Source organism: Mytilus californianus, unplaced genomic scaffold (genome assembly GCF_021869535.1).
Source record: "Mytilus californianus isolate M0D057914Y unplaced genomic scaffold, xbMytCali1.0.p SCAF_7, whole genome shotgun sequence".
In the NCBI taxonomy this organism is placed as follows: domain Eukaryota; kingdom Metazoa; phylum Mollusca; class Bivalvia; order Mytilida; family Mytilidae; genus Mytilus; species Mytilus californianus.
In genome coordinates this window covers 49,005,768-49,033,379 of record NW_026262723.1, presented here as the reverse complement: position 1 = coordinate 49,033,379, position 27,612 = coordinate 49,005,768, and the positions used below count along the sequence as shown (strand labels likewise).

General features: G+C 32.2%; 3 protein-coding genes across 3 annotated transcripts; 1 reads left to right on the top strand and 2 right to left on the bottom strand.

Moving 5' to 3' along the window:
- Positions 1 to 9,573: 9,573 nt before the first annotated feature.
- On the top strand, positions 9,574 to 14,467 carry LOC127709745 (uncharacterized). Its single transcript, XM_052215419.1, has 3 exons — positions 9,574 to 9,910; positions 12,279 to 12,495; positions 13,648 to 14,467. Exons 1-3 carry the CDS (start codon positions 9,595 to 9,597, stop codon positions 14,459 to 14,461), a joined length of 1,347 nt encoding a protein of 448 aa, XP_052071379.1. The 5' UTR covers positions 9,574 to 9,594; the 3' UTR covers positions 14,462 to 14,467.
- Positions 14,468 to 16,128: 1,661 nt separating this feature from the next.
- On the bottom strand, positions 16,129 to 21,899 carry LOC127709718 (uncharacterized). The gene is made up of 5 exons (XM_052215382.1): positions 21,317 to 21,899; positions 20,264 to 20,433; positions 19,563 to 19,679; positions 18,156 to 18,365; positions 16,129 to 17,064 (listed from the first exon to the last, which is right to left on the bottom strand). The coding sequence occupies exons 1-5, from the start codon at positions 21,855 to 21,857 to the stop codon at positions 16,129 to 16,131; spliced, it is 1,974 nt and encodes a 657-aa protein (XP_052071342.1). The 5' UTR covers positions 21,858 to 21,899.
- A 1,415-nt stretch (positions 21,900 to 23,314) lies between these two features.
- LOC127708444 (uncharacterized) lies at positions 23,315 to 26,348 on the bottom strand. Its single transcript, XM_052213313.1, has 2 exons — positions 25,282 to 26,348; positions 23,315 to 23,657 (listed from the first exon to the last, which is right to left on the bottom strand). The coding sequence occupies exons 1-2, from the start codon at positions 26,066 to 26,068 to the stop codon at positions 23,353 to 23,355; spliced, it is 1,092 nt and encodes a 363-aa protein (XP_052069273.1). The 5' UTR covers positions 26,069 to 26,348; the 3' UTR covers positions 23,315 to 23,352.
- Between the last annotated feature and the right edge of the window lie 1,264 nt (positions 26,349 to 27,612).

Genomic DNA, 27,612 nt, shown 5'->3' with positions numbered 1-27,612 from the left:
TTTTCTTCAATTTGTTTTAAATTTGGCATGGATGCAAAGGATAGGGAATAAAAGTCAACAAAGCCATTTGACATCTTTCTTTCTAGCAAACAAATTTTAATTTTAACCTTTTGATCTCTTTTTTACTCAAATAATGAATTTCAATTTATGTGTCTAGTAGAAGCTGCAGTTTACTGATTGACATATAGAGGACCCTTTCAAATTATTGATCAACCTGTAAAAAGAATGTGTGTTCAGCAAAATAAAAAGATGTGGTTCGATTGCCAATGTAACAACTCTCCTTTAGAGAACAAATGACGCAGAAACAGCTATTGGTAACCATCAAGTCTTCAACAATAAGCAAAGCCCATACCACATGGTCAGCCATAAGTCTTTGTTTGCTTTCTTTTGTGAAAATGTTTTAAATGTATACATTAATTAAATTTGTATTGTAAAAATAAGAACGTGTGATATCTTTGACAATGAGACAACTATTCAGGCGTAGAAGTCAGCTACTATAGGTCACCTTATGGCATTTATCATTAGCAAAATGGCTTGTACTAAAATCTGTAACATGGTAAAAACGGTAAGTTGGTGACTAGTACTCAAAATATGTTTTGGTCAATTGTGCAAAAAGAGATAATAATCCTCAAAATCCACATATTGTACATCAAAATTAGCATTTTCCCTCAAAATACATGATAACGAAAACTGACATGAAAACAAGGTAAAAAGATGACAACTAGAAAACCACTTGCACATTTTTATGAGACTCACGGAGAGATTGATGCACGCAGAAAAAAAAGGGGGGTTGGTTGATTTATATGTAGGTAATCACTGAAGCATGACCAGTGCAGACCCCTACTTCTGGATCTTCCACTGCATGCATGCCTCTAGAGCAACTCCACTTTACGGGATCAGAAAGTTAGTTTTTACAACATATTGAAACTTTTTGACATCGGGATATGATTTTGAATGCCTAACCCTACCTGTACGTCATTGTTCAAAATTTGTGATTTTTTTTTAAACCGAAAAGAAGAATCTACAAGATCAAAATAATTGTTGGTGTATAAAACCAAGTTTTGATAACATTTTCTAAATTGTATATAAATTTGGTTGAAATTCAAGTACAAAAATTAGTTTCTCAAAATTTGTGATTTTGTGTTAAAAAAATTGGATTTTACCCAAATTTTGGTCCAGATATCTCAAAATAACTTATGGGGCATTCCTTTAATATAATTTTGCAGAGAATAACAGATTGTGAAATCAATTTAAGCAATAAAGACTTATAATTTGTACTACATAAATATGCTCAAATTTACATGTTTCTCTATGTTCTAATTTCCAAGTGCATAAATTGATTTATTTGGTTGCTATGGAGATATCATTGGTTATCATGGATTTTTGTAGTAGAAATCTGTAACACAAAAGTGTTTCAAATAATAATAAGGACCTAGAATTTACCTAATTTAGTTCTATTAGTAATGAGTATTTATATTAATCTTTTCCCGGGAAATCTGGATACAGTTATCTCCCCTTCCTGAAAATCCGAAAATATTCAAGCAAATGATGAAATATTTCTTTAAAATGCACGGTGACCCTATGTTTTTTTATTATTATTTTTTTTATCTATATCTTTGCTACAATTCTAGAGAAAATAAGAAAAATCTGTCTCATGGATTTTTTTTCTGAACTAGGGAAAATTTACAAATGCCGATTTCCCTGTAATATCTATGTAAAAAACCTCGAAAATACACAATACTTTGGATAAGGGTACTGACCAAACAAGCACGGTGACCCCTATTTTTTATTGTTTTTTTCAAAAGAGTATTTTATCAACTGCATTTACACAAAATATAAAAAAAATCTGTCTCAAGAAATATTTAGTGTTGATCCACCTTAAGTTAAGACATATAAGAAAAAGGAGATGTGGTATGATTGCCAATGAGACAATTGTCCACCAAAGTTCAAATGAAGTGGATGTGAGCAATTATACAGTCTATCTTTATTTCATATCATGATAGACAAAAGTCAAAGTGTTTTACATGTACATGTATGCTATAAAGTCAATACAAGCCAAAAATGTTCAAAAAGTATATACTGTTACATAATAAACATTTTAGTTATCATGTTTACCAAGACATTATTCATAAATAGCTATCGACCTAGCATACATTGTGCATGAAAGTTACACAAAGAAAAGTCAAACAAATTAGAAACTTTTCACTTATGGTGGTACCCAACACCTTGACTAATATTAATTTGGCTCGTTTAATTTTCATAAAATTTTGACAAAATGTTTACTTTGACCCTTTGACAAAAATATTTAAAAATTTCAAAAAATTTGAACCAACCACTTTATCAGAAAAATTTCATTGGTTATATAGCAGTTTGACAAACACTAATTTTGGTCATTGAGAAGCTTAATATTTCCTTAACAATACAACGTAATTAAAACGTTTAGCTGATTTTTACAGAGTTATCTCCCTGTAGTGTTAGGTACCACCTTAATACGTGACGTAAACCAGATGAAGCTTTACTGCTTACCTTATTTCTTTCAAAACATGTGAAAGCGTACCAACGTACAATCAGAAAAAGATGAACGAAGTCTTCTGTGATAGATGACACAAGTCTCTCTTCTCAAGATAATGTCTGTATAATACGTAACCATGAATAATTCCATGATTGACTATTTGAGCGGCTGTTATGACAGAGAGGTAAACAGACATTAAGTCACAGGACAAAAAGTCACAGGACACAAAGTCACAAACTTGATGGGACAAAAAGTCACAAATAATTTGTTGATAATTGTTCGAATATATATAAGAGAAAGATCTTAAAATATTTTCTTTTTATTACATATATTCATTTTTAAGTTTAGGAAATTGTTCATAAGTCTTGATAAATGAAAAATTTATTAAATTCTAATCATGCAAAGGATATATTCTTTGCACCATGAAGCCATTTAAATACCAAGCCACTTTGACATTTTGTCTTCATAACAATTATTTGATCATTATTGATATTTATTGCATAAATTTTGATAACAAAATTGCTTTATATTTAAGAGTTCAAGAAAAACAAAATTTAAAATTAAGTGTTTTCTTGTTAAAAGAAAAACCATCTCAAAACTGAATTGTGACTTTTTGTCCTGTAATATTTTGTCTGTGACTTTCTGTCCTACTTTTGACAGAGAGCTGACACTATAAGGTTGACCTATTAATTTATGCACACTTGTTTCAAGTTCTCTGACAAGAAAGAAAAATGTATCACTTGGTTTCCGAAGACCCCTTCTGTCCTATTTGTTAAACCATTTCCCATATGCATTTAAAATTGTAATGTTATTAGTACAGTTCAAAACATTTGCTTGCAGTGGATAATTTATAACACACTGAGTAACGTTTCTTCAATGCCTTTATAATGAAACCGGCTACTTGGATATAATACACAATACAGTCATTCTTCTTGAAATGTGTGGTCAGTTCTCAAACTATGTAATTGGCGAAATAGCAGCTCACACTTGCAATCACTTCTTGTGATAAGATTAGTTGCCTATTTCCCGAAATTGATAGTTCGGGAAGAAGCAAAGTTGCATATAGCAAAAATGTCATCATTTACAAGAATGACATATTTTTTTCAATGTTTTGGCAATTGAATGAAATAAAAAATTTACAGAAGTTAACAAATAAACACATTGTTCTTACACATTGAATTACGCATATTCATCAAAAGTAAACACTTTAATTACGATTTGTCTTTAAAAGTAACTTGAGCGGGAATCAATAGTAATTATATTTAAAAATAATTAAAGTTCCTTACCATCACAACAGTGTCTATACGTAACAAAAATAAGAAAATAACTCGATACATGTGTACAAAAAAAATTACCGAATAATTGTTCCGATATCGTAAGTTCAACGTCCTTGGGGGACTAATAAAGGACGAAATCGTTTCTAAAATCTAATTTTACTGCTCTCAATGTATTTGTGTGTGACTACCTTAACATGCGGTGGGAAAGAGAGAGAGAGAAGGCATGCTAATGAAATATGATACAGATGATATAGATGGTTTACTATTTACAAACATCATCCCGGAGCACCCCTGTGATTAAAGGACGAAATCGTTTCTAAAATCTAATTTTACTGCTCTCAATATATTTGTGTGTGACTACCTTAACATGCGGTGGGAAAGAGAGAGAGAGAAGGCATGCTAATGAAATATGATACAGATGATATAGATGGTTTACTATTTACAAACATCATCCCGGAGCACCCCTGTGATTAAAGGACGAAATCGTTTCTAAAATCTAATTTTACTGCTCTCAATATATTTGTGTGTGACTACCTTAACATGCGGTGGGAAAGAGAGAGAAAGAAGGCATGCTAATGAAATATGAAACAGATGATATAGGTGGTTTACTATTTTTATAAACATCATCCCGGAGCACCCCTGTGATATCCGGTATTGAACTTCGTTTCCAACAACCATATACAAATCAAGTATATAACATCACTGCCTCGAAAGATAAAATTTCGAGATGGTTGTTGGTAAACGTAGGTCAGAGAATATGAAACTATAATAAGACAGCAAACATTATAGTCGACCATAATCAAAACGATAATTAAAAAAATATATATATAAGAGGGACGAAAGATACCAGATGGACAGTCAAACTCTTAGATAGAATACAAACTGACAACGCCATGGCCAAAAATAAAAAGACAAACAGACAAATAATAGTACAGATGACACATCATAGAAAACTAAAGACTAAGCAACACGAACCCCACCAAAAACTGAGGGTGATCTCGGGTGCTCCGAAAGGGTAAGCAGATCCTGCTCCACATGTGGCACCCGTCGTGTTGCTTATTTTATTACAGATCCGGTAAATAGTCTAATTCATTAGGTCACATTCGTGAAAAGGGAAGGGTATTGTAGTTACGACATAAGGAACATATCCGATATCATCTGTGAAACGGTTATTCCATAAATTTTACGAAGGGATGATTTCAACTTCACCATTTGGAACTCTTGGTTTAATAGCTTCCTTGTGAGCAGCAATCCTCTATCAAGGAAATCATGATAGGAAATACAAGCCCGGGAATATCGTATAAGTTTCTCACTAAACTTCAAACTAACAAATCTCTGATGCCGACTACCACACACGCCTCTTACAATGTAATATCTTCTCATCACTGTTCTGGTCTTATGCATAAAACATTTAAATGAATCATTATTTCAGTTATGCAATTGAGGAATCATAGTCTATTTGATAAGTCTAGCAGACACCTGAAACTCCTAATATTGGAACATACACAGGTTTTATATCTAGAACATGTCATTCAACCTCATTTGACACAAACTCTACTCATGAAACGACCAATAAAACAAGTAAAAATAATACAATGATAAGAGAAGTGTGGCAGTCACACACAGTACATTCAGAAATAATAAATCTCGATATACAATAACAGACAAATCAAATGTTTACACGTTAAACAAGTTTCAATATCGTCAACTGTTATCAACGATAACTGGTACCTGGTACTGGAGGAATATAATAGCGATGCAATCATCACTGATTAACACAACATCTGGATTCAGCACGTTTGGCGATGCAATCATCACCGATTATATCATCATCATTGTCCAACAAGTTAGGCGATGCAATCATCACCGAACACCAAATCACCTGTATGTGGCGATGCAATCATCACCGATCATTTGAACATCTTCGTAGGTATTTACAAAAACACAAGTAAACGGTTAAAAACTACACTTTGGCGATACAATTATCACCGAATAATTACTATATATCAATGCGCACTGAATGCGTGATAATCTTGCTATCAAACATTATTGAAACAATCACGGTACTACACTAGCGGAGGTGGCCTAAAAATTATTAGTTCCTGAGCTTTCAGTGGTAGCTCCGACAACGGTTTTCATTTTGCATTTTGTGCAGGCTCGCCTATCAACTGCACCAGATAGAGAAATGAACTTCCGTGTTGTTTCTTTGCCAGGATTCACTTTATCTTTTCCTGAGCTCCATCGCATGAACTTAATTCACTTAGAAAATTTTCATCACGGTATCTGATTTTTAACAACCCGAGATGTTCGCCTTAACGGAGTAGGATTATCATTTTGTAGATGAATATCTTGTTCAGTATTTATTTCATGTTGGGAACTTTCGGAATCAGAATCGGAACTTGTTGAAACGGGATTTTGCAGTGGAACTTGTACTAAATAATTTTGGGGATCTGGTGCTCTTATATGTATGGTCCGTCGTACAGTGGCTGAAATTTTCTACCCTGACCGGTTAGGGTTCTTTGTTAATATACGTAATCGCATATCGAAAGTTTTAGTTCATTTAGTTTAAGGTTTGCGTTTTCTTCCATGTTTTCTCCTGAAGCTTTAGCATTTTGCACAACCATTTCCCATATTGTTTCAAGACGATCCTTTAAATCCGAAAAATAATTTTGCATATTGGGATGAATATCATTCAGGTTGAAATGTGCACCGAATACGGGAAATTTGGACGTTTCCCGAAAACAATTTCAAACTGGGAAAAATCTATACTACTGTTGACTGACGAATTCATTGAAAAAGTAACAGAATTGATCTCCGTTTCCCATGATTTTTCTTTCAAAACATGCGCAGCTAAGCGTTCATTGAGTGTCCTATGTTGTCTTTCGCATGCTCCTAGACAGTGATGAGCAAAGGCGGGCGCGAACTCTTGTGTCACTTCTAAAAGTTTACACAGTCCAGCGGTGCATTGATTGACAAATTCTGAGCCACGATCTGAAACTAAGGTTCGGCACAAACCAAATTGAGTAAACATTCGATAAGTTCTATCAAAACTTTTGATTTTTCAACCCTGTATACTACCATTCCCATTGTGAACTTGAAAAATCGCCTAAAAGAAATAATCCACAATGCCTTTCAACAAATAAATAAATTTATAACTTTGGGATACCATTAGGCATATTTTGTTAATAGCGAACAAAAGGGTAAATAAAATTGAGAATGGAAATTGGGAATGTGTCAAAGAGACAACAACCCGACCATAGAGCATGCTACACAGAGGAACAAGTGATCAGTATGCTGGAGTTTCTTATCGACAACATTTTTGTTGAATTTGGAGGTGGACTTTTTCAACAAATTGTCGGCATTCCTATGGGAACGAACTGTGCGCCTGTCCTTGCCGACCTCTTCTTATTTTCATATGAATCGGAGTTCCTTCAGACACTTTGTCAAAAACATGAAGATCAAAGAAGCCAGATTATTTAATTTCACTTTCAGATATATTGATGATGTTCTTTCCATTAAGGGCATACGATACAGTAGAGATCCCTCGTTGATTTTTTCTTGATATTTTGGTAGAAGGTCAATTCCGACGTGTACTTTTGAAATATGCAAAGAAAAATATACCTTCATGACTTACTTTTTGAGATAATTTGGTTCGAAATTTGCATATTTGAAGTAAAAACCCTGAAAATTCATAAATAAGGACTTTTAAGGAAAGAACCAATACTTTTGAACGAACAGTCATAATTTAACCGGGTTTTTTGTAAAATGTTCCCTTGATCCATGGCATCAGCATGCTGTAACAAGTTAACGGTTGAAATAAATAATTATATCCTAAATTCTTTTAATACAAGTGAAATAAAGAAGTTGAAAATATTTTTGCGTCTACACAGAAGTGCAGAAAACATTCTATCGTTGATTTTTTCTTAAAATTTTGGCGGAGCGTTCTTGAAACAGAACTTGATCGATTGCAAAAGAAAAAACTGGGGGTCCATGTGCTTGTTTTTTCAATAAAAGCAATAAACCTTAATTTTTATTGGGACGTTTGCCAATAAGGCGCCAAACTACGTTGGAATAAGTTTTATTCGCAACAACGTCGTGAAATCTTTCCCGCCGTTCACTACTACGTTGTCAATTTCAATGATAGAGCCAAGGTGTTTTTTTTAAACCAATAATATTAATCATGAAAATTAATAAAGCTGGATCCTCGTAAAATAGCATCATATTTGCCAAACCTTTATGAATTGTTACGAAACTTGGATAGAAAAAGTATTCTAGTAAATTACTTTTAGAAAAGAAATGTTCGGAAACAAAATAGATATATATAATAACAAAATTAATTTGCATCTCTGTCCGACATTAGTAATACAATTCATGTAGACAACACAGCTTGAACATAGTTTTAATTATTCAAAAGGCCCCGACATGACAAAATGTGCAACAATTATAAAGTAAGGGGGATGATATAAAAATAAGGACATTTGGTATGATTGCAAAAGAGACAACAATCAACCATAGTTCAAATGACGAAGATAAACGCTATTAAAGGTCACCCTACGCGGCCTTCAACACAAAAAAAAAAGAAAAAGAAAAAGCCACACCGTATAGTCAGCTTTAAAAAGCCCCGACATGAAAATGTGAAATAATTCAAACAAGAAAACTAACGACCTACTCTATAGGCATTACATGAACACAAAATAATACCCTCATTAAATCGGGTCAGCTAAGTCCATTACAGTTTAGTATAACATTTCATACAGCAGTCGATATTAGAGCATGAAATTTAATGATTCTGTATCAATAGATAAGTTACCAAAGCTTGTCTTCAGCCGGGTATTTATTTTTATTACGGTACATATAATTATTGAATTACTTGTCTGTATTATACCTTCAATCTAGGAGTGAGTGCAACCACGTTGTTTGTCCGGTCCAACAAATATTTTGTTTCTTATCTGAGAAACTACTTTACAAAAAGACTTCGTATTTGGTCAGTAACTTAACATCAATGAGTTGCAACTCTGGTCTGTCAAATACTATATAATTCCTGTGTGCCGATTTTTCTCTCTCAATATGTACATAGAGGATATGCTTAGCATATCAACGGGTGCGTTTTTGTTTTTGGTCTATAATACGTGTCTTATAACTGGGTCATTTTAACTGACAGTTCTTCTTCATACACTTATATATTCCACGGGTTAAATTCTAAAAATGCCGTTAAATTCTTTAATGTACCTTTTCAAAGTCAGGAATGCGCTGTTATTATTTATTACGTTTTTTTTTTGTCATTTTGTTGATAGTCTCTGTTAAATTTATCCGTACAATTCTCATTACGATTTAGAGTTAGCCAAATGGTGAAGTTACTTTATACATTACTTATTGTTTTTTTTTTTTGTGTAGTTGGGTTTCTCTCTCATCGACGTCTTATGTTTTTCATATCTCTTATTCATTTCCTAAATGAAAGAACAGACATACAAAATTAGGAATGTGGATTTGATATTTTTCCCATTCGAAGTTAATATTGTTGACTTCCTTATTCATGAATAAATATAACAATTCTCGTGATTTGGCCGATTTTCATTGCAGGTACTTTTTTCTAATCCGCGCAATCGGGATTATGACGTCAGTGGATTTCCGCAAATGTGACTACATCTAAAGCGACGTCGCGAAATCAATCGGCAATCCTCGGGTGAATCCGCTACTCTCCTTCTATCCCTCGGCTGTAATACGGTATGTGATATGTGTCTACGCCTTACATTTCTTCGCCGGAAAATGAACGGTTTACTGCTAGTGGAAGGATAAAATTTCAAAATGGCTTCCTTTGAAGATTGTATTAACTTTTGTAAGATTGAAAGTGGCTTATTCTCATCGTTAGATATAATTTTAAAAGAGAAGCAGTTGGAAACATTAAAGGCGTTGTATTTTAACAAAGACTGCATTTCAGTGTTACCGACTGGCTATGGTAAAAGCCTGATCTTCCAGATTTTACCTTGGTTTTTTCAAAAGAAACTTAATAGACTACAACCAATGACCGTTCTGGTTGCATCACCTCTGAATTCTCTAATGCAAGATCAGGTACTCAGTCTTCGAAAAAAAGGAATAAAAGCATGCAGCTTAAACATCTCAGGTATAGTGTAGTGTAGCGCTCGCACATACAAATTATATTAGATAAGATAAAGAATGATTGACAGTTATAAATTATATGTATTTAAACAAGGTGAACCAACACCTGAAGTGGTAATCGTGCGGGTGTGTGGACAGTGGCGGATCCAGAAGTTTAAAACAGTGGGGGCCCGCTCCAGTCATGCTTCAGTGACTCCCTATATAATCAACCAATTTTTACCCACAAAAAGGGGGGGGGGCAGGGTCCCGCCCCCTAAATCCCCCTCTGGTGGATACCGAAAGGTATTCTTAGTTGTCTTTCACTAAATAAGTAAAATAAAACGATAAGAAAGACAACAACATATAAGTTATAATATAAGTCATAACTTGTCAAAAGGCTCATGACTTGGGACAGGTGCAAATATGTGACTGGTTTAAACATGTTTTGTGAGGTCTCAACCCTCCCCCTTTACCAGTAGCTAATGTAGAATAAACATATAATTTGTATGCTTGTAATGTTTACCAATAGAACCGCTTAAGGTTCATCATAACAAATGGACAAAAATGGCTGTATTTACACCTCAAAAACTACTCTGATTACAGACTAACCTGTGCAGTTGGAAAAGTTTTAAGGCCTGGCATCCTCTAGATATATAAAAGTTAAATGCATTTTGTTTTTCAGAAAGATAAAATCTTTTTTTGATTTTGATGGGCATTTCTTTTCGTTCCTGCAGAAGGTGTAAAAATAAACAAACACCTCAATTGTTTTTGATACTGTCCACTCAGTTACACCCTTCAACTCACCTATAGTTGTGTAGATATCTATTATCTGCCTATTGTCCATGCCAATCAAGGACAATCAATACAATTCAATACAGTTTTTACCTGAGAGGGAGTCTGAACATCTCAAAGTTGTATCCCAAGTTTCTCATTAGTTTATTTTTACACCCATTTTTCTCCATTTGTTACGATGAACCTTAAACAGGTTGGGAATTCGAACTAACCCTCTATATGGTGTTTATACCTGTATAGAGGAATAAAATTATGATATATTTGTTAAGAGTTAGTCGACACTAGTACTATGCAGTTTATGGGCTGTCCTGAACTTGTATGAATGATTTGTTCATTCCTGATGATCCCCAGTGGGCCAGTACTGTCAAGATGAAGAGAAGTAATAAAAGCTTTTTTTTTTGATAATTTGTTTTTTGTTCTATGCATTTTGTGGGATTTTGTACCACGCACATTTACCATGTTTACTGCATATATATACTGTCATTGAATATATACATTATTCATGTATATTCCTTTATTTTCTATTTCTCCTACTATGGATTCATATATATTCATGGGATACCAATTCATGTGTTTTCAAAAAATGTTGCATAAGAAAAGCAATATAAACATGATAAAATTGAGAATGGAAATAGGGAATATGTCAAAGAGACAACAACCCGACCAAAGAACAGATAACAGCCAGAGGCCACAAATGGGTCTTCAACGCAGCGAGAATATGAATACTTGAAATATAAGTATAAGTGTTCTGAATATTAAAACAACATTTGTTCAACGATTGAGATTTTATGATCAAGGTGTGTAGGTGACGTACATTGCAGCTCACAGATTCACTAGTTCTTTCTGATTTATAAGATTTCATAAATGAAATTCCAATTGGATGCTTTACTAGCTGTTTCTTTGTATTGTGTTAAATTGTCATGATAATGGCTGGATATAGATAAAAAAAAATCTATTTGAGCAACTGTATTTATTTTACAAATACAAATTTTCAAATAAAGAACAGTACATGTTTAACAATGTTTAATATAAATTATATATAAAGGTGACACACCTTAAGTGAGAACTTGAATATTACATAAACCTCTATATTTTGGCATCATTTAATTTTGAAACACATTATCAGTTATTGTTTATCATGTTTATCACATATTAATAACTCCATTGCTGAACAAACATGAACATGTACATAAAAATAAGAAGATGTAGTGTAATTGCCAAAATCCAAAATCACATGTTATGTTAGCAATTTTATGTTGCACTTTGACCTTCAATGCAGAGGCCCGAGCTTTAAATCACACTGTATAGGAAAGTAATAGATAAAGCCTACACTCTGACCCCTTTATATACAAAATATTTGACAAAAAAAAATGAAATACAGCAACAATTGAAAACAAGAAATTAGGGTGTGACTTTAAAATTTGGACATGTACATACATTACATGTATAGAATATATACATGTATAATGTTTCGAGTTGAAGTTTCAATTATACTCTAACTCACAATTTTTAGATTTAAAAGTGTCTAATACAGATCTAGAGCCTACATGAAATTCATCTAGTACAAACATATAAATATACATGTTTATCCTACCAAACAGGCACCAAAGGAATAACCTTTGAAGAAGATGATGACACTGAAAATGAATTGGAAACAGATGTGCCATTTGAACAACTACAAAAAGGAGAGTACCAAATCCTATATGTGCATCCAGAAACTTTTTCAAATAAGAAATTTGGGAAGTTAATGAGATCAGAAGCCTACCAGACCAATGTTTGCTGCATAGTAATTGATGAAGTTCACATGATTTCAGAGTGGTATGAATAATTTAGAAAAAAAACTTGGTCAATATCAATTATTTATCTCCTATGCTTACATTGGTTATAATTATATTGAAGACAAATTTGTAAAAACTTCTGAAATTATATTTAACAGCCCAAAACTTATTTCTTTAAAAAAAGTTGCATAATGATATTCATGAATAATATTGTAAACAAAACTGATCAGGATTATTCAACGTACGAGGGTTCGATTCCCTCCCTAGGTAACATATGTACATACATGTACATAAACTTTACAGCTGGTTGCAAAGTGGGTAGTAAGCCTAGTGGCCCCACGTTGAGTCTTGATCAGTTTGTTGGCAATATAATAACAAAAAAAAAAAGCAAAGTTATCACATGTATGACTTTTTTCTAAATTCTGTAATTGCGGTAGTATCAAGTTGCTACATATGTAGCATAGTGGACCTGTGTTGAGTTTTTTCTGCTCTGTTTTGTTAACAATACTGCTCTAAAGTATATACATTTGTACATGATATAGGTAAATTACTGCAAAAATCATTCAAAACAAAGATATGACTTTTATTTACAGATATTTCATGGAAAGCCTCAGCTATACTGTATGTGTATACATAATTTAACTTTCTATTATGCATGTTATGTTTGAGCCTTTTATAGCTGTTTAAAGTAGAGGCTTTGATCATTTTTGAAGTCCACATTATTAGTAGCATTGTAATTGAATCATACTACATTCCCATATGATAAACTTTAACAAATAGTGGCAAATCAGGCAATATACAATAACATCAAGAAAAACCGAATCTTCACATAGCGCATTTAAATCTTGTCCATAAGGAAACCAGATTTTACATGTATAAAAAATAAAACACTCAATTCTTTCCAATTGAGAAAGAAAATGAGAAAAGACAATAATACAAATTGATAAATAATCAATTAACAAACAGAAATTTCTCTCCAACACAAAAAAAGTTTATAAATGCATGAATATTAAGTTGAAATACATGTTTCATGAATAAGGTTTAATGATACAGCTTTGTCAATGTCAATCTTCATCTTCTAATGACACATATATATATATATATACATCTGTGTATTAATCCAATTAAGAGAACATGTCAATCCTCGGAGGTGAATTCAGTGCCCTGTAAATAATTCCTTATTTCTTTGTAGGGGTGAAAGTTTTAGACCAGAATTTATGAAGTTGGGTGAGTTAACATGCCTTTTTGAAACAGCAGGGCATCTTGCTCTTACAGCAACAGCTACACCAAAGGCACTCAAGGAATTGGAAGTTATATTGAACTATAGGGAAACAACTCTGATTATTAGTAATCCGGATCGTCCCAATATATTTTTGGAGGTAAGGAGAAGACTCCCAAATATCAGGAAAGTTGACAAGTTGGATGAACTGATTAAACCTATAGCGGAACAATTATATGAGCAGCAAAGTGATTTTCCATTAACTGTAATCTATGTGGAAAATTTGGAGAGTCTTGGGTACTATTTCCGCTATTTGGAGTATGAACTGAAGGAAAAGGGATACCATGGAGAAAACATTACTGAAAATAGAATGTTTGCTCAATATCACTCTGACTATCCAGAGACTATGAAGCAACATATTGTGAAGGACCTTTGCCAGAGTAAGCCTATATTAAGACTGGTACTAGCAACAGTTGCCCTGGGCATGGGACTAAATGCACCATCTATAAGGAGAATTATTCATTGCCGACCACCTACAACATTAGAGAAATACATGCAGGAAATAGGACGAGCTGGTCGAAATGGTGACAATGCTGAAGCTATTATGTATTTTAACAATAGTGACTTATCAAAAGCACGTGCAGGGTTGACCAGTTCTGTAATTGAATATTGTAAAAATGAAAATAACTGCTTCAGGAAACTATTGGTAAAATATTTTGGATTTGATGATGTATTATATGCTGGTGACAAGAAAAGATGTTGTTCATTCTGTAGCTTAAGCAATTAAGTTAGAACCAAGAAAAGACCTTAAGGTAGATGGGGTGTCTAAATTATAATCCATAGAATTTTTTAATAATTTGCCAAAATGTAGTTTATTTCATGCTTTTAAAAAAAAAAAAAAAAAAAATGGGTCACAGGGCTTATTTTCACGCTACAAGTTGTGCAAAATTGACAGATTTTTGTATAGATTATGCATGAAAAACCCAATTTTCTGCCATAAAACGAAAACTAAATCATAGAATTTTGAGATTAAATATGAGAAGATAGCTCTAATATTATGCTTTCAGATAAGAAAAAGAAAAAATAGGGTCACGGGACCCGTTTTCTTGCTACATAATAAAATAGGTAAATTCCTAACACATTCTATTGTAAAAGTAACTTTATCTGAATTATCTGCCCTTACATTTGAGTTGCCTCCCCTTATGTGACAAAGTTGGAAAAAATTGAATCAAACAAAAGTATTCTGTTTTTTGTAAAATACAACCATAAATATGATAAAACATGTCATTTTCTATATTGAAATGAAAATTCTTACACATGAATGACTGACTTCTCTCAAAATTTGCACAAATTATTAAAGATCTAGACCGATTGTTTTCTGGTATTTCAAAATCCAAGATGGAGGAAGACACCCTATCTACCTTAATAAGGACATGTTTATGTAAATAGAATATATGGTATGATATGAGTGCCAATGAGACAAACTTCCATCTAAGTCATGATTTTTGCATTTAAAAAAAAGTGATGTAAACCAAATTTTTTGTTGTTGTTGAAACTTTCTTCTTTAGGACACTATTGCAGCTTATGATTATAACATTCAATTATTGAAAAATACAAAATTAAAGAAAATTTTCATTTAACATGTTTAAATAAAAATATCTTTAATCAAAGAAATTTCATTTATAATTTTTTTTTAATTATTTTTAACACTCTTATACTTTTAAGTCTATCCATCAAATTTTGTAAATTGAATTTTAATAGAAGCACCTTAAATATGTAAACATTCAATCAAAAATTTAATATATGAACTTCTGTATCCCCCCCCTTATTTCAATATTCAAGTAGTTTCCTGAAGCAGCAACAATATCATATTTTTTTTTCCATATTTGATTTAAAACTGAAAAATATTGAATTCTATACATGTATATTAGGCCAAAAAAAATATATGTCTGTTTACGGTTACCCGACCGACCCTAAGTCATTTTATTTCCGTTGTAAAGTGAAAAATAAACTGAACTTCTGTCAAAAGCAAAGTTAGTGTTGCAAATAATATAAATCAATTGCCTGATACATCCAAATGTTCACAATCGTGAATATGACAGCTATTTTAAGGAAATTCGCAACTCTCGTGATGAAATAAACACTATGCCGCCATTTTTTTCCAACCAATAACCAAGGGAAATAATCCAATCATTAAAAAACTGGTAAACTCGGCCCATGATCAACTTGGACCATGACAAGACGAAACGGCAGGACTCAAAATCATGTCACAAAAAAAAAAATAAAAAGGAAATACCGACCTACCTACCCTATTTTTTAAAAGTATGTAACCTTAAACAGACATATATTTTTTTTTTTGCCTTAGAAACATTAGTCTTGTATTTAAGAATGTAATATTAACAAATGTTTTTTATGTTTACTTTGATATAAGTGCTTTTATTTGTTCAAAAATGTTTATTGCTCATCACTATCTTCTTCATCTTCATCTTCATCTTCATCTTTGTCTTCATCTTCATCTCCTTCATTGTGTAGTGGTGGAAGGTCTCTTTTAAGTCGATTAATTGTTCTCATCACGCTGGTTTCAAAATCAGATCGATCAAACGAAAATGATGATTTCTTTATTTCTTTGAAACTGAACAACTGACGACCTGTTTGCTTTACCCACGGTTTCAAGGGTTCAAGTTCTTTGATTATTTCCTTAACGTCGTCTTCAAAAGATCTTTTTTTATGCCTAGTTTTTTTATCAATCACACCTAGCATAGTATCCACATTTTCACAAATTTGTTTTACAACAGGTGCTGCTTTTGATATTGTTATAATGGAATTTTCTGTTTTGTTTGACCCTAAACCCCTAATCAAGTCTTTCAGTACCATCACTTGGTTTTCTTTTTGCAAATCAGCTGCTTTGTTTTCCCCTTTTCTGCCAGTTATATTGACAAATGAACCAGCTCTAACTTTTAATGCCATTTTTTCTGACAGCATGATCTCTGTCTTCAAAATGTAATCGATACATTCGGTCATGTACTTCGATAAATTTGAATGGCTGAAGAAGAAAGGTATACAAAACTTCAGATTAATGTTATTTCTATAAATATCTCCTTCAGAAATTGTATCTTTAAAGCTTAGAATAATGAAATACCACTGCATAAACTGGTTAACATAGTTGTATAAGTCATCTCTCTCGTCTTTGATAACGGATATAATAATGCTAGTGTTGTTTAAGTCATTTAAGGAGAGTTTTGCACCAGCAGCTGCTTGTTCATGGGTTATGTTAATGATATATTTTCTCTCTCCTATAAATAGTTCAAAGGCAAGCATGTTTCCTTGTTGTTGGCTTTGTACAAAAAATACTTGTCCATAAATTTCCACTTGAAGTTTCACTGGTGTAGCCTAAAAATAATATGAAGATAGATATCACCCAAATAACATATTTGATAACATAGAGCTGTCAGACATATCTTATAACAAATTGATATCACAGGAAATTCACTGTACAGTATAATCGACCTGGGATTCAGAACTGACAATTTGTTCTTTGACCTATATTGTCTCTAAGTGTAAACTTTGTACTATAGTATTTTTTTTCATCTTTTGTTTAAACCTTTATTTTAGAGTGATTGTGTCAACAAGTATGATCAAGAAAACACAATAAAGGGGGAGAGGGACACATGGCTAACTGTTCATGAAATCTAGAAAAAATTAATATCTTATATTTTAACTTTATTTAAGAACGTTATTATAAACATATCTAGGCTAACTACTAACTTTGCAACCAGCTTAAAAGATTATGTACATGTACATATGTTACCTAGAATTTGAACCCTCAAACGTAGAATTATCCTGATCAGTTATGATAACAAAATCACCCTAAAATGAAAGTGGCAAGAAACACTCATAATTAGCTTTGAAATTGTACATGTCAGCTTTTAGTACTATTATTTTGTAAATGTATTCTTTGTCTGTTTGTTAGTTGTAATGCATTGTGTGAAGTAGATGTGTTCACAGCCTTTATAATTATGGACTGTATAATTGCTGAAAAATTTAAAACAGAAATATATATGTTGTGTACAAGATGCCAGTTGGTACATACATTATAAATTGTACAGTGTTTTTGTACAAGTTATATATTTTTTGACACATACCTATTTGCACCAGGTGATAAAATTTATATACTTCAACCTGTTACATTAAGTGCTATTCTCCTTGCTCAAAAACTGGAAACAATGACAACTGAATGGTTTAAATTCAATTTTTATTTTCTCCTTATAACAAAATCATATCCATTAAAAGTCTTTTGTGTATTATATTAATACTCAGTATTAAACTGGAAATATGACAGATATATGGGAAACAACTGACTGTGTGCTTGTATCATCCATTTGTGATAAGCAGTTCATAAAACACTGATAACTTGTACACAACATATATAATTAAACAATATATTTGGTATGTAGGTGAAACTTTCAAATGTTAGTGACTACCTTTTTTGGAAATGTTTCTACAAGTTCATCTACAATATCATTCATAAGTATTGACCAAAGTTCCTTCTTGTGATTGTTATGCATCATTTTGATGTTCTTCTGCATTTTTGGGTGTGATGGTGTATCAGCCAGATCTTTCATTTTAAAGTGCTGCATAATGAAGTTCAAGAAATATGCACAGCCGACAGTTAAGGCAAAATCTTCGTGTGCCTAAAATATTAACCAAATTGTTAGCTATTATCCACATAATCTTTCATCAACATTTTCATGAACTTATTGGCATAACACAAAGATTTGTTATTTAATTAAACTGAAAAAAACTTTTATAGCTGCCTATGCGGTATGGGCTTTGCTCATTGTTGAAGGCCGTACAGTGACCTATAGTTGTTAGTTTCTGTGTCATTTGGTTTCTTGTGAAGAGTTTTCACATTTGCAATCACACCACATCTTTTTTATATACAGTCAAACCTGTTTTAAAAGACCACTTAAGGGAGTGCAAAAAAATGGTCTCTTAAGACAGGTGGTCTCTTAAGGATGTTCGCTACTCTGTTTCAAAATAACAAGCTTTTTGAAAGACAGCCATAAATTGATAGTATATAAATGAAGGAACTAAAAAAGCAGAAAAAAATGAAGGGTAAGTGTGCTAGCTTGTTTTCGAGATATAAGCCATTGAAAATTTGGCGGGAAATGATTCTCTCCAGATTTTTCATACATTTAACATTGGCACCTTGTTTCTTTAAAAAAAATTGAAAAAAAAACAAGGATTTTATAAGATTTTCAAATATGGCTTTTTAAACTATATGTAATAAAATTATGGAAAGTAGGGGTTAGTGGACAAAATTTCTTAATGGAAAAACATGGATAAAACCATGGCCAGAGGATTTCGAATATCTGACAAAAATCAAAAACAAGAGGAGCGAACATTCTTAATACAGGTTCAATTTATATGAAATGTACTACAGAAGGATCTAAAATTGATGGTCTTTTAACACAGGTTTTGCTTAATACAGGTGGTCTCTTAAGCAGGTTTGACTGTATATAAATCTAAAGGTTTTTTTTTAACTTTCATAACTTTATATATCAGTGCAAACTTATGATATTGATAGGAAAAATTATTCTCAAATACTAATGTGTCCTGATTTTAAGTTTCCACTGCTCACTTTTAAGAAACGGGTTAATTGAATTTATCTACAAAAGATAAATAATTTTTTTTTTTACTTTATAACTTCCAATCTGAACTAAATTCTTGGTTGTGCAGATGTATTAAGAAGGTTAGACTTTTTCTTCCTGATCATAACTGACGTGTGATTTTTCCTGTACATAATCTATCTTATAGCTATAACAATTAATATTGCGGTAACAGTGAAAAGATGAAGATTTCATTATTTACTGTTGATGAATAAATACCTCAAAACGACTTTTGACCTTTCCATTGACATTGCTTCTCTGAATTAGAAGTTTCAGACTATATAGAGTCCCCTTGTCTCTACCACTGTCAGTCTTAAAGAATCTCTTATACATTTTCTAGAAAGTAAAAGGAATAATAAAATGCTATTTGCAAGAGAACATGTTGTACTGTAACACCACTGTCCCGGGTTAGGGAGAGGGTTGGGATCCTGCTAACATGTTTAACCCCACCACATTCTGTATGTATGTGCTTGTCCCAAGTCAGGAGCCTGTAATTCAGTGGTTGTCGTTCGTTTATGTGTTATATATTTGTTTTTCTTTCATTTTTTAGGCCATTATTTTTCTCGTTTGAATTGTTTTACATTATCATTTCAGGGCCTTTTATAGCTGACTGTGCGGTATGGGCTTTGCTCATTGTTGAAAGCCGTAAGGTGACCTATAGTTGTTAATTTCTGTGTCATTTGGTCTCTTGTGGAGAGTTGTCTCATTGGCAATCATACCACATCTTCTTTTTTATATGACTGTCATTTAATAAAATCAGGAATAATATAGAAAACATGACTCAAATCAGTTAAAATAAAACTTTTAAATTAGATATTAAAGCAGAGATTAATTTGTTTGCCTCATTTTATCATCATGTTTTGGTTAGTAGTTGAAATACTGTCCCATTTTATTTTATTCATTTTAATGACAAATTATACCTCTAAAAAGTCTTGCAATGTGTGAAACATTTCCACAACAATTGGGGTTAGATGCTCCAATCTGTCTTCTGCAGTGAATGCTCCAGCTCTTAAGGATTTCGCTCCTTGGAGTCTAACCCTGGTCAATTGGTCCCCACCTACTGGAACTTGTAAGTTGTCAAGGTCTCCACCTGTTAAAGAATATTTCTATGAAACTAATAAAAATGCAATTAAACATGCATTTCTCGTTTCTCCTTTTTTATATACATTGGACCGTTGGTTTTCCCGTTTGAATGGTTTTACACTAATAACTTTTGTGGCCCTTTATAGCTTGCTGTTCGGTGTGAGCCAAGGCTCCGTGTTGAAGACCGTACTTTGACCTATAATGGTTTACTTTTATAAATTTTGACTTGGATGGAGAGTTGTCTTACCCTTCCCTTTTCCAAGAATTTTTGAATGTACAGATAAACTCTGAAATTGAACACAAAAACTGTCCATTGATTCATTTGTACTTTTTAAAGAACTTTTCTAAATTGGTCGGTTAACATACCGGTAATGTGACTTTTGTATTTTTTTTTATATTTGCTTAAGTTGATAACAGATTGAGAGGGAAATTTTCAACTATTGCATGTTTTTGATGCAAAAATTCACCTGTTGTAACATTTTGTCTAAGGTTTGTAAATACACATAACAACCATTATTTCTAATTGCCTTAATGACTTTTGAAAGGTCAGCTGATTATAGTTTCATAAACATACTAGAAATCATCAGCATACAACATTTTGAAAAGGAAAAATTAAATACAGATTGATGTAAACAATATTTCTTTTTACATATATAAGAAAATCTCATAAATGATATTAATACTTAGAAAGTAAGAATGATCGAATCTGTCAATACTTTGTCAAATCATTTGAGTATTGGTATGGTATGTTTAATTTAAATGAAATCATGCACACAAGTATTTATTTTCATCTAAATGTCCTAATGATAATGTTGTAAAATGTAATTGTTACTATGCATTTACGACTTATGGGTGTAAGTTTTGCTTAATAATAAAATGTATTTAAGAACCTCTTCCTGCCTTTCTGTACCAAGTTGACAGATGGTCTTCATATGAAGCCATTATCTGAACACAGTCAGCATACTTGGCTTCATTCTTTAGCATGATTGGCAACCAATGGATTGATGATTTTTGGCTCATTACTTCTTGAAGAGGATGTTGAATGTGCTTGGGAATAATAGGTTTCATCCAATTGAAGCTTTCACAGTAGTTAACTATAATTCGACTCAGTATCACTTTCAGTGCATTTTTGTATAAGGCATCTTCTTCCAATGAAGGTATCATTTCCTTTAAAGCGACTGTATCAGTATTGCCTATTGGTGTTGAATTACTTAGATGGCTAACCTTTACTCGATCAAAGGTGATATCTGACGCAAAAAAGTGGTAATCTTTGTTCTTGTTTTCCATTCTAATATCATTTGTTGTGACGTATATATCTAGGTTATCCCCATTCAATTTGCCATCATTGCCCTTAGCGATTTGTTCTTTTATCATCTCATCTGAATGGTTGGACAAGTCCCTCATGATATGTCTTTTTGACTCATCTGACATGGTTATATGAACTTTATTAAGTCTGTGTAATAGCTGAAAGATAATTAAAAATCTTCATTTCAACATATTGGTTTATCATGATCATGTTTAAAGTTTGTTATTGTAGAATCTATAAAATGTTAGAAGTTGGTTAAAATTTCAAATGTTCAAGAACCCTTAAACACTATACAAAGCTTTGTTTCATTTTAGACATATTGTTTAATTAATCAAAATGAGACAGATAATATATTTGTAAGTAAAGGAAACAAAAAAAAATATCTCTTTTATGTAAAACACTGTGGACCGTTTCTGTGTGAACTATCACAAATAAAATCCTGCTAAATGTGTCAGTCTAATGAAAACTATTTATCTGTTTATCAATTATTCCATTATCATGTTTTGATCCTAAATATACACATAACTTGCTATTTGACATTAAACAGTCTTTCATTCATTAGTTCAAAAATATAAGAGTTAAGTGAATTATTTTCTGAATTTAATAGTTTCTATTAAAACTACTTGAAAATTAAAGAATACATGTATTACCTCTTTAGGATGTAAAGTATAAATTGATAACCACAAACCTCTGTGCTCTCCAGAAAAAAATGTTGTTTTTCAGCTTCATCAACATACAAAACTTCTATAAATCAAAGAAAAATAACAAAAATAACAAGTAACAATTAACAGCAAGTTAAGGACCAATTTATTAACAATAGGTTAATATATTTGACCTAAATAGTAACATATAAGTAAATCAAGCAATAATCAACATCAACAAAAACAAAAACAATTAACTGACAAGCCCATACCAAGGTGTACAAAAAATAGGTAATTATCAATTCATTTAGATAAATCATATTGTTTTTGCCAGCTTGGATTATGCAAGATATTAAACATGTTATAAAACAGAAACCATAAGGTTGATTCAGGCTATAAAGTAGGTTGAAATTGACCTTTCACTATAAACAATGAGAAAATAATTATAAAAGTATGCAAAAATGGACATAAATTGTACCGAATCTAAGCAAACATGACACTTTTAATGTCAATTGGTGGTCTTGGGTTGTTTTGTACATTTTGGTTAGGCTGTTGTTTTTTTGGCACATTCCAATTTCCTTTCTTTATTCTATAAAACTTTTCAGATAACATATATGAGGAAAAATAATTAAAATATTGAAAATAAAACCAAGTGTTTCAGTATTCCAGATAAGAGCATATATTTAGTATCTTTAGACACCATTTGTTTTTGTTTTAATCAAAGGCAAATACAATGAAATATCAGTATAAAATTGGTGTTTTAAATGAGAAATGTCAAATAAATAGAAATGCACTTTAACTATTGTGCTTTTGAAAAAAAAAACATACGGAAAAGGGATCAAAATTTCTCAGTTTTAATGTCTTTAAAGTTGGACCTTCAAAGTGTTCAATTTAAAAATACAGTTAGGTCCAAGACTTTCCTCTTTCCTGATGATTTTTTTTCATGTATTTTCTAGAGGCATTGGGACAATCCACAATTTTAGCTCGAATGTTTACAGAAAAAGTTGGTCATGTTGGTGGTTTTCAGAAAAATGAGTTTGAATATGTTCCAAAACAGCTTGATATCTGGTTCTTTGAATTTATAGGAAAAAAAACAAAATAAAAAAACAAACAAACACGAAATCAATTTTGCCTTCTGACAAACCTTGTTGTCTGTATGATATCTGATACAAAAGGAAGTGTAAAGTTTCTGGATAGCACTAGCTCGTGTATTCCTGCAGTGCATCAACATACCATATATGGTGCAAACTGTTGCTAGTTTTGATTCAGCTGTGATTTTGTCACCTACGGTATTAAGAACAACATAGTTTTACATTGTGGTTTTCCCGTTTGAATGGTTTTACACTAGTAATTTTTTGGGGCCCTTTATAGCTTACTGTTCGGTGTGAGCCAAGGCTCCGTGTTGAAGACCGTACTGTGACCTATAATGGTTTACTTTTATAAATTTTGACTTGGATGGAGAGTTGTCTCATTGGCACTCATACCACATCTTCTTATATCTAGGTAATATTGGTGCAGTACTTTGAGTTTGTTTATTTTAACATATTATTATTTTTTATTAGAACTAAAATATATTGATTAATTGATTTCAATGACTGAAAAGAAAGGTAACTGCTCATGACACAAATAAGTAACACCTGATCATCTCACTGTCGAGTTAATCATTCGTTAAACATGGATCTCCATGACCTGTTTTATGATGGTGTTGCGCCTTCAATTAATTTTCTTGTGCCATTGATAAATTTCTGTGCTCCATGATTAAAAAAAAAGTTGTGATCTGTTCTCGTTTTAAGAGCCGTGACCATTTTGTTTGCAGTTACAACCTATCAACTTGTGTTTCATAGCCCTATTGTATTGTAATACAAAGGTTTCTTTTAATTCAGAATTATAAGGCTAGTAATCGGCTATATAAGCAATTGTTTTGCACAAGATCACGTGTTTTTAAAAGTGTTTTAACATATTTTTTTACACTTAATCCATAGGATATGTACTAACAGAAAGTTTATAGTGGTGTTATCAGCAAGAAAGATCAAGAGAGCCATAATGCATTATGCAAACTGTTCATGAAAATATTTGATAAAAAACTCAAATATCTGACATCTTTATCATGTTTATAGTTTTTTAATGTAATTTGTTAACCTTTATTTCAGAATGATACTGTCATCATAACTGATCAGGAAAGATTCAACGTGGGGCCACTAGGCTATTTACCCGCTTTGCACCAGCTCAAAAGATTACGTACATATGTTACCTAGGGAGGGAATCGAACCCTCATACGAAGAATTATCCTGATCAGTTATGTTAACAAAATCACTCTAAAATAAAGATACATGTAGTGGAAACTGGTAATATTGGCTTTTGAACAACATTTAGTTAGCAATAAGTAATTGTCAGTACTCATATATATGCTGTGTTGAAGACCCATTGGTGGTCTTTGGCTGTTTTCTGCTCTTTGGTAAGGTTGTTGTCTCTTTGACACATTCCCCATTTCCATTCTCAATTTCACTGTTACTTTGTGTACTTGGTCTGTTTGTTAGTTGTTAGGTATTATGTCAAGGTAATGAGTTCAAACATGTGTTTCTTTTGTTTAGCTTATTTTACCACTGGCACTTCCCTCATTTGTAACCAGCTAACACAATATAAGTGCCTGTTCAAAGTCAGGAGACATTAATTCTATCATCTACATGTATGGTACATGTAAATATTAAAGTTTTTTGCTATAAAAATATTTTTCATTTAGCTTTGAGTCAAAGTGTGTGCCCAATATAGTTGTTGAGAAAAGTGTGACCATTTTTTTTTAAACACTGAAGAAGATGCAAGACAGTGGATAGTGATCCCTATATTTTAAATCTGTATGCAGTCGGGTGACATAAAAACTACTAGTTACAATTGTATTTAATCAATTTACCTATTGCTGAAAGAAGTAATGACAGAAATTCTGGACAGTGTTGTAGCATTTCTCTTCCTATATCTAGAAACCAATTTCTTTCACTTAGGTCTTTAGCACTGGATTTAAACAACACACTTTTGCCAAGCTTACATACAGACAAAAGCTGCTTATCGAGACTGTCATGACTGTTGTAAGAATTGATAGATGTATTTATTGACACAGCTTCCTTAATAAAATCTTCTGACACTTTTTCGCTGGTTTCAAGAGCTTTGTTTGGAATTGAATATTCATGATCATTTAATAGCACTTGATCTTCTTCCTCATGTTGCATTTTGATGACATTTTGTTGAGAATATGCATGCTCTAACTCTGTACTAAAATTTAGTTGCTGTCTAGATTTTTTGGCTACCCTAGCACTGGTTTCTTTTTCACATAAATTTAAATTTCTCAGTTTTTCTACGGATTTTTCAATTTGATCAGCAGTACTGATTTTCATGGAAGAAGGAGGTGTTTTAGGCATCCTTTTTGTTCTACGGTTACTTAGGTTTGATACAAAACAATCTAAATGTTTTTTAGCTCGGTCTCTAAAATTATTAAAATGTTTACATGCATTAGCACATTTCTCACAAATAAACATAAATTCAAGCAGACTTGAATCCAATTTATTATCTAATGCTGTTTCGATTGATTGAATATATCCTTCATTTGAAGATTTATGTTTGGTAAGGCAATGGAGTCTCTTTTCAGTGTCACCACACAACAAACAGCACTTGCTATTGGATACAGTTTTAATTGGTGTATCCATTATACAATAAATTTGGGTAAACAAAATTAAAACAAGTGAATTATCAGGTCTGCACGATACATAGTCATAGGCATAGTGTGATGTATATATATATATATACTATATACATGATAATTTGTGAGTTATGTTTGATCATACCATTGCATACCATTGTTATGAATGTAAAATTTGTTACATTTCATTGTACATTTCATTGTTAATTCACAAATAAGTCAATACGGTGACAAAAATGTCCATTGTCAATTTCAAAGGAATATTCACATACTTGCAGCTGAATTCACATTGCTATATTTACATATTTTACGCAAAGCTCACGACATGAACTACTGTCTAATGTCAGTAATGAATATTAAAATTATCAAACATTTTGAAGATAGGATATTATACCACCGGAATTTATATATAAGTATTCAATGTTAACCATGATAACATAAATTCCTCACAAACGAAATATAACATGATAATATGGATAATATTCAGTCATTCAAAGGGTCTATTTTTTCTGATGGGCGCAGCCATGATGATTTGTAAAATTGCAATATTTTTAATATTTTATTCCCCTCCTTTACAGGAGATCAGTAATGGAAACCTACGTATCACGGACGAGGTTAGATGAAGGTACGGAATCGGCCGAGTTGTGACGAATGGTCGCGAAATGTAATCGTTCTTATTAGAAACATCGCGAAATTACAACGTTCTGATTAACAACGTCGGGAAAACAACACAAACAGTTTTGAAAACGTAATTATCTGCCCCTGCTACTGTATCGTATGCCCTTAACAATCCGAACTTTTCTGATTGGGTTCCATTAATAAATCCCCCAGAACTAGAAATTAAAGAAACAACAGACACGGCTCCCTCCGCCTCATTTTTAGACTTATACATCGAATTTTACATACACAGTCATCTCAGTACCAGAATCTATGACAAACGAGACGATTTTAATTTTAAAATTATCAATTTCCCCCACCTTAGTAGCAATATACCAACTTCACCTGCATATGGGATATACATTTCCAACTTATTCGGTATGCAAGAGCTTGCAGTTCCTACTCAGACTTTGTAAAACGTCACCAGTGTCTGAGCAAAAAGTTGATGAACCAGGGGTATGTCAAAGAACGTCTCGTCCTTTTTCTAAAAAAGTTATCGGAAGGTACCAAGACCTTGTGGATAAATATTCCGTATCAACTTCACAAATAATACATGATGGTCTTGAAGTATAGATTCTGCGTACTGACGCTCTTTATCATCTTAATAACGTGTTAAAGTGTTCTTTTATTTGTCTTTATTAATATTACTTTTACTGTTTGGTCTGTTTTTGGTGATATACATATGATGTGACTCTGTACTTATGCATCCCGTCATTGTGTTGTTTGTATTATTTTTTCATTTTTACTTGTGTGCTATGTCCGTGTGACTTTTTATGTTTCTTTGATACATATGACGTGTCTCTGTACTTTAAACATCCCGCCATTATGTTATTGTTCTATTATATTTTTTGCATACTTTGAACGACAAAATTATTTTATATCTCTACCTGTGTG

What these genes read in the sequence shown, in the direction of transcription:
- LOC127709745 (XM_052215419.1), top strand. Translation starts at nt 9,595, where the DNA reads ATGGCTTCCTTTGAAGATTGTATTAACTTTTGTAAGATTGAAAGTGGC. An exon ending in ATGCAGCTTAAACATCTCAG is followed by an intron (nt 9,911 to 12,278) that starts GTATAGTGTAGT and finishes CCTACCAAACAG; the next exon opens with GCACCAAAGGAATAACCTTT. An exon ending in GTTCACATGATTTCAGAGTG is followed by an intron (nt 12,496 to 13,647) that starts GTATGAATAATT and finishes ATTTCTTTGTAG; the next exon opens with GGGTGAAAGTTTTAGACCAG.
- LOC127709718 (XM_052215382.1), bottom strand. Translation starts at nt 21,857, where the DNA reads ATGTCAGATGAGTCAAAAAGACATATCATGAGGGACTTGTCCAACCAT. An exon ending in CATTGCAAGACTTTTTAGAG is followed by an intron (nt 19,680 to 20,263) that starts GTATAATTTGTC and finishes TTTACTTTCTAG; the next exon opens with AAAATGTATAAGAGATTCTT. An exon ending in AGGTCAAAAGTCGTTTTGAG is followed by an intron (nt 18,366 to 19,562) that starts GTATTTATTCAT and finishes TTAATATTTTAG; the next exon opens with GCACACGAAGATTTTGCCTT.
- LOC127708444 (XM_052213313.1), bottom strand. Translation starts at nt 26,068, where the DNA reads ATGGATACACCAATTAAAACTGTATCCAATAGCAAGTGCTGTTTGTTG. An exon ending in ATTACTTCTTTCAGCAATAG is followed by an intron (nt 23,658 to 25,281) that starts GTAAATTGATTA and finishes TTAATACCGTAG; the next exon opens with GTGACAAAATCACAGCTGAA.